The sequence below is a fragment of the Daucus carota genome, chromosome 9 (assembly GCF_001625215.2).
Source record: "Daucus carota subsp. sativus chromosome 9, DH1 v3.0, whole genome shotgun sequence".
NCBI lineage: Eukaryota > Viridiplantae > Streptophyta > Magnoliopsida > Apiales > Apiaceae > Daucus > Daucus carota.
This window is the reverse complement of record NC_030389.2, coordinates 29452951-29459868: the sequence shown is the minus strand read 5'-3', so window position 1 is coordinate 29459868 and position 6918 is coordinate 29452951. Positions and strand designations below refer to the sequence as shown.

Sequence of the window (6918 nt, the reverse complement as noted above, 5' to 3'; positions counted from 1 at the left end):
ATTATTATTTGTTGAAGATGTTATAACTATTATGCGGAACCAACATTGCTTTTTATGCTTTTCTCAATGCTTTAGTAGATCAGTGTTTATGTTTACTCTTTTGTTAATTGGTACAATATATTTTTTACTTCTATTTAATTAGAGGCATCTTTATATATTAATTTGCACTCATTTGTATGAAATAAACTCTACATACAGTAGCTTTATCCCCTTATATTAGCTCCTCCTCATATTATAAGGTTTAGTAATATTGAATTTCATCATTTTGTAATATTGACCGACATTTTTTATCAGATGGTATTGCTTCCTCGTGTTGGTAGAGAATTCCAGGCTCAAATTCCAGACCTTATAACAGGACCTGAGTACAGTAGCTATCTGAAAAGGCCGGTTGACACAGAAAACGAAGATCATGTGCCCTTCGATTTTTTTGTGGGATTACCAGTACCAGTCACATTGATCAGAGATATCAGCATTGTCTCAGAGAAAAAGAAAGATGAAAGGCTGGGCTTTTCTGCGCAATCAACTGACTCGCTTTCAACAGATCCATGTTACGTTTTGGTTCCTGGGGTCTGCCGTGATTTATGGAATGATACAGAAGAGGCAAGCTTTCTCCATGGCTTGTACCTCTTTAAGAAGAAGTTTGTTGAGCTGAAGGAATTTGTTGGAAGTAAAAAAATGGGAGAATTATTGTTTTTCTACTAAACAGCATTTTATAAGTCCTCTGGATTTAATACATGGTCAACGTGCGGTGAAGGCAGAAAAAGGAAGCGTGCATATGGCACATGGTTATTCAAAGGTTTCAGGCATCAGGAACTATTATCTCGTCTGAGTCCTCAGGTCTCCGAGGAAAGGCAGAAACTGCTGAGGGAGGTAATTTATTAACTATACTCTCTTTTTCCCGTGTAGAAAATTTTAGTTGTAGGAATGTTTCTAATGCTCACACTACCCAGTCAACCTAAAAAACAAATACACAATGCAGGATTCTGCAGCAGGTAAGATCGTCTATTTAATATCCGACCAGAGTTTGTGCACGGATAGTACATATTACTTAACACTTTTTGTTCTTGTCAGGGAAGTTTATAACTCGATTTTTTACTCTAAAAAATATCTGTGATTTTTAATTAAGATCCCTATACATGTTTTGGATTTCATCATTATTGATTGGTGGATCGAGTTAATGGTTAGTGGCTATTTAATGTGAGTGAAGTTCGTGTCTTAATTAATGATTTTCACTGCCTGACATATATAGGGGAACTTCTCTGTTCATTTTCTGTGAGTGAAATTAACTGCTCTCATTTCTCTGCTTTTGTGCTCAATTGGCAGGTGACTGAAAAATATGCAGAGAAGGACATGTCGCTAACCGAATATGTGTTCTCTATAAAATCTATTGTAGGGTTAGAATCCTTTGTTAATTCAGTTGCATGGTCCGTAGGCCTGTGCGGATACCTGTTGGTGAAGCATGTTCCAATCTTGAACTTGCTGAGATTGTGAAGATTCTCACTGGACGTTGTCGTTTAACCAAAGTTCAGTCTAGTGATTTGTTTTGGGAAGCCGTCTGGCCCTGTTTGCTGGCAAGAGGATGGCACTCAGAACAGCCAAAAAACAAAGCTTCTCTGGTCTTTCTTCCTCCTTGTGTTGAGAAGTTTTCAAGAAAACTAGTTAAAGGAAACCATTATTTTGAATCTCTTAAAGATGTCTTGAGTAAAGTTGGTTCTGAACCAGAGCTTCTTCAGCTTGACACTTATAATGATGAAGGGGAGAAGAAAGAAGAGAAGGGGTTGATTGAGGAGACCAAGGAGCAGCAAAATTTTCCTAAGAAGCATTGTTTTTCTTTGCAGCCTCAATCTCAAATTTGTGATATGGATAATGTAACTCATACAAGCCTCGATAATGGAAAATCTGTCAAATTCAAAAAATTGAAAACTTTGCCATCAGAAATGATAATTGTTTCCCAACACAGTGAGGAGGATACTTCTTTTGTCTCAACTATTAAATCCAATTGCATCCAAAACGTGTCGGTGGATCAGCAAACAAGTAGTTCAAACCAACTTGTTCGGATTGATGGTCCGGAAATCATAAAGAAAGCAGAAAAGCAAAAGAAGTTGTACGGCGACAAGCAGGCACCAGAACTGGTAGATATTCAGTTGAGCCAAAAGCTGAAGAGGGATAATCTTGATAATTTACTTTCAGTCAGGGGAAGTCACAGGACTACAACTGCTTGTACTAATGAGGAGATAGGTTCCGACAGGAGCACATTCCCATTGGTTCCGAGATTTGGAAACACTTGTGGGAGCACTACTAGAGCTTCTCAAGATGATGATTCTTTTGATCAAGAAAATTCTCAATCTGGCATGTTCATGACAAATTTATCAAACGTGCAAGATGATATTACGAGCACCAGGAATAAACTACCAACTGCAAGAGCTCTTGAAGCCCTGGTAGATGGAGATTTAACAGTGAAGAGAAGGCGGAAGTAGAATTCTGTGCTAACTGAGACATCATGATTGTTCAGATTCTTTTTAAATTTTAAATTTATTTACGTAAATTATTAATTTACAGATATTAATCTATCATATAAAAAACATATGAGACTTAACTGAAATAATAACCTATCTCAAGTAAATAAGACATTCAAAAAAATATAAATACTACCGTTTTAATGTATGTGGTTAATGCTTTTGAATAAAAAAACTAATTGATTGAATAGCTCAAGCGGCTTAAGTGGTGTATTTGTGTTGGAAAGGTCTTTGGTTCAATTCCTAAGAATAACATGTTTTTTATATATATGAGGAGGGGCTCGGGTTCGGAGCTAGGTAATTTATTTGAGGCTTGACACGGGGCTCCGGTTTGGAGCTAGGCTTGACACGAATCTGTTCGGCTATTATATATATATAAGTAGATATTCTCTTTAATTATATATTATGAGATTATCCTAAAAATATTACATTTTTTCGAGTTTTAACGAGCCGAACTCGAGCCGAACACACTAAAAGCGCTGCTCGAACTCATTTTCTTAACGAACACATATATGTGTTCGAGCTCGAGCTCGAGTTCTTAACGAACCGAGCCGAACCGAGCTTTTATCGAGCCGAGTTCGAGCTTGTTCGCGAACAGCTATGTTCGTGAACAGCCTTACAAGACACTTCTCAATATATGCTTAGACGTTGACATAACGACTTTGCTACATGTATTGACTAACAAGTGAACTTTGCGGTATGATGTTTCATGAGACTTACCGGTAAACTTTCCAGATTTCTCGACATGTTATTTTCTCAGTAAGAGTGTGCAAGACAACTGCTACATTCCTGTGGTATAAAAAGCTACACAGCTGCTGCATTCCTGTGGCTAATTTTAGTAAAAACTTCCTCATAACAGGTCGGAGGTTGAGGAACATTTGATCCTGCGCATTTCAAGAATCTCTGTTCTGCTCATCCTTCTGCTGCAGGCTAGCACGGGATTATAATTTAAGTTTGGCATAGTGTTCTGTAGATAAACTTTTTACATGAGATCATTAGAGTTGTGCTTATACTCTACTAGCCTGTACATGACCCAAGCTTCCAGCACTGTTTTACGCGTTTAGAGAAAATCCTATTTCCAAACTTCGCAGGAATTACTTTACTATAGATCCTTCCTAAGCACAATCACGGTGCTAAATCAAAGAAATTTCTGATGCTCCGTTTATCAATGTGAATGGTTTAACTTTAAAATGATCAAAATAAAGATGGGTGAACCACAAGAACTAGAAAAAACTAACTAGAAATTTCTGCGCAAGTGTTTCATGCTCCTAATTATATTCACCAATATATGATTATAAGATCGTCTAGTGCATACATGTAAGCATTTGATATAAAATGGTACTGTGAGCTGGGAACATAGCTCCTGAAAATCCTTTATACTGAAAAAAAGAAAAAAGAAGTCTACTCTCGAAAGTTGAAACCAATTTTTTTTTTTTGTGCTGGAGAGAAACCACCTATGATTACCGCTATCGATCACATCACCAATTCCATATCCTGCAGCTATGGACATCATTTGTTTTTAACCCTGGTGCTACTACCTCTTCATGGCTAGCTTGATCCTAATGTCTTGTGCGCATCTCAGTCCTTCCTCCTCCTCCCTGAACTTTCTGTCAAATCTCCATTTACCAGGGCTTCTAGTGCTCTTGCCGTTGGGGCTCTGTTCCTAGTACTCTGTCCCCGAGGGTTTAAGTTAGCAGGCTGCTCAGGAACACTGATGTCTGCAGAGGTGTTGGCTGCATAGAAGACATTTTGTTGAGTACTCGTGATGTCATCTGGCATGTTTGTTGAATCTGTCTGGAAACCGCTGTTTGGAAAGTCTACAGGTTGTTGAGGCAAGTTCAAGTCAATTAACATTCTTGATTGAGGATTTTCTCGATCAGGACGATTATCATCTAGAGAACCTCCGGGGCTCCAACAAGGGCTTTCTTTTGTGAACTAGTTGCCATCCTATCTTTGGATAAACAAGAAGCTACAGTCCTATATTTTTTTCGAACTGAAGTTGAAGTATCAAGATCATTTCGCTTATGCTTTTGGCTCAGCTGAATATTCACCGGCTTCCTTGCCTGCTGGTCCTCATACAAACTTTTCAGATTCTTGAATTTTTCCACTGGTTTTATGGAACCTGGACCATGAATCTGAACTAGTTGGTCCGAACTCCTGTCAGAAATCTCCTCGATCCACCCATCCTCCTCTTCCTTCTCTCCATCATTTTCAGCGTGAGGCTCGAGAAGCTCTGGCTCAGAACCAACTTTGTCCAAGACCTCCATAACAGAGACAAGATAATGTTTTCCATTCATTAATCCTCTCGAATACTTCTCAACATGAGGCGTAAGAAAGACCAGGGTATCCTTTGCACCTGGAATACAAGCCTGTTTCTTTGGCTGTTCTGAGTGCCATCCTCTTGCCAACAAACGCGGCCAGACTGCTTTCCAGAATAAATCGCTGGATTGAGATTTGCTTAACCGATAGCCTCCAGTTAAAAAATTGACAATCTCAGTACAAGTCAGGTAGGAACATGCTTCCCCGGTTGGTATCCGCACAGGCTCAATGACCTTGTTTGTGAGATCTCTCTTGCCTTTACCAATAGAAACTACATCAACAAAAGTCTCTATCCCAACCATGGACTTTATAGAGAATACATAATCGATTAGTGATGTATCGTTCTTCTCATCGTCCTTCTCATCGTTCTTCTCATATGCTTTGGTGGCCTGCCAGTCGAGCAAAGAAGAAACATTAAATTTCCATAAAAGAGAATTATAAGATTAGTCCACCCACATTTCCAGGCGGTGACAATCATCAATTCTGACATGAAATCACTCACATATATAAGATTCACCAAATAAAATAAGCTCAAACTAAAACATCTTTTGGAGAGAGTAAGCAGTGGTCTAGCTTTATTCCCTTAGGTTACATAATTTTTTTGACTTAGATTATAATGTACCTATGTGAAAGTTGAGTAGCAAAACACAGAAATGCTTTGGAGGAATTTGGACTGGTGTTGCTTATATAAAATACAAAATAAAATTCCTGGAGTATCTGCACTCCGTGCACGAACTCTTGAATGTGTTAAACACAACATATTTGGTTCTACTTGAGCAGGAATAAATGTTACGATGAAATAGGTACCAGAAAATCATCAGCTTAATTTTTCTGTAAATGAACAATTTTTGATGATAGTGCAAGTTACAGGTTTAACTTAAATAGTGTTGTAAGGAAAACTTTTGCATGATTTATATGCCCTTCAGTTGCAGGATAATATAAATGTATGACTATTTACATCTTAAAACCAGACAACTTCTAATAAGAAAACAGAGATTCTGGTTGATGGGTTACCTTCATTAGTGCTTTCTGGCATTCCTCGGACACCTGGGAAAGCAGACGAGATAGTATTTCCTGTCGCCTCAAATCACTAAATAGCGATTTGCCAGATACACACTTTTTACTTTTCCCTTTGCGGGATGTTGACCATCTATTGTAATCAGAGGACCTATAAAATTTTGAGTAGTAATATAACAATATATCCCCCATCTTTTTAGTTCCGACAAACCTTTGCAACAGCACAAAGTTCTTCTTAAAGATGTATAAACCTAGAAGAAAACTTGCTTCTTCAATATCATTCCAAGAATCACCACAAACCTCAGGAACCAAAGAATAAGAGGACCCTTGGTATTGATCGTTTGTCTCTCTGACGCTTCCAAATAGCGAAGGTGCATTATTTGATTGAGTATAAAATCCTTGCTTTGCATCTCTCATATTCTCTTTGTTGATATTTCTGGTCCACTTGACTGGGACCGGCAATCCCTGCTTAAAATCCAAGGGAACGTGATCGTTCTTTTCAGCATCATCCAGCTTCTTCATATAGCTATCATACTCAGGTCCAGTGATAACAGAAGGAATTTCAGCCTGGTAGTCATCACCAACACGGGGAAGCACTTTTGGTTCCCCGAAGACACCATCAGAGGAATCTACAGAAAGCAACTGCTCGGCAGATATGTTCTCAGTATTATTATCCCCATTCTGATTTAGTTCAGCTGACACCATCTGAAAAAAGTATTGCTGACTGTTACATTATGCAGAAGCAAAATGCAGTATTATATATGTACTTCTTACCAACCAAGCCCAAATTTAGATGCCTATGCAGGTTAAGCATTGGAATAATATATATAAGTCTAATAGTTCCAGTATAAAATGTTGAACACCATAAGTCTAATAGTTCTGCAATGCTGTTATTACAATCATAATACACAAACTCACTAAGTGTGTGAAACATAAAAGAGCTAGGGTCATATCACTTGTCAAAAACCCTTATAAGGAACAAAAGAATTCGTCACCCTTAAGAAAATCAATGAGGATAATATTAAACCAAATAAGAGTTGATTCGTTTTAGATATTTACCAATGAG

The 6918-nt window shown here is 38.0% G+C and overlaps 2 protein-coding genes across 2 annotated transcripts; one reads left to right on the top strand and one right to left on the bottom strand.

Moving 5' to 3' along the window:
• Window positions 1-294: 294 nt before the first annotated feature.
• LOC135149597 (uncharacterized) lies at window positions 295-2477 on the top strand. The gene is made up of 4 exons (XM_064085341.1): window positions 295-667; window positions 755-870; window positions 1324-1352; window positions 1418-2477. The coding sequence occupies exons 1-4, from the start codon at window positions 295-297 to the stop codon at window positions 2475-2477; spliced, it is 1578 nt and encodes a 525-aa protein (XP_063941411.1).
• Window positions 2478-4408: 1931 nt separating this feature from the next.
• Window positions 4409-6557, bottom strand: LOC135149596 (uncharacterized). The gene is made up of 2 exons (XM_064085340.1): window positions 5850-6557; window positions 4409-5224 (listed from the first exon to the last, which is right to left on the bottom strand). Exons 1-2 carry the CDS (start codon window positions 6555-6557, stop codon window positions 4409-4411), a joined length of 1524 nt encoding a protein of 507 aa, XP_063941410.1.
• Window positions 6558-6918: the final 361 nt, after the last annotated feature.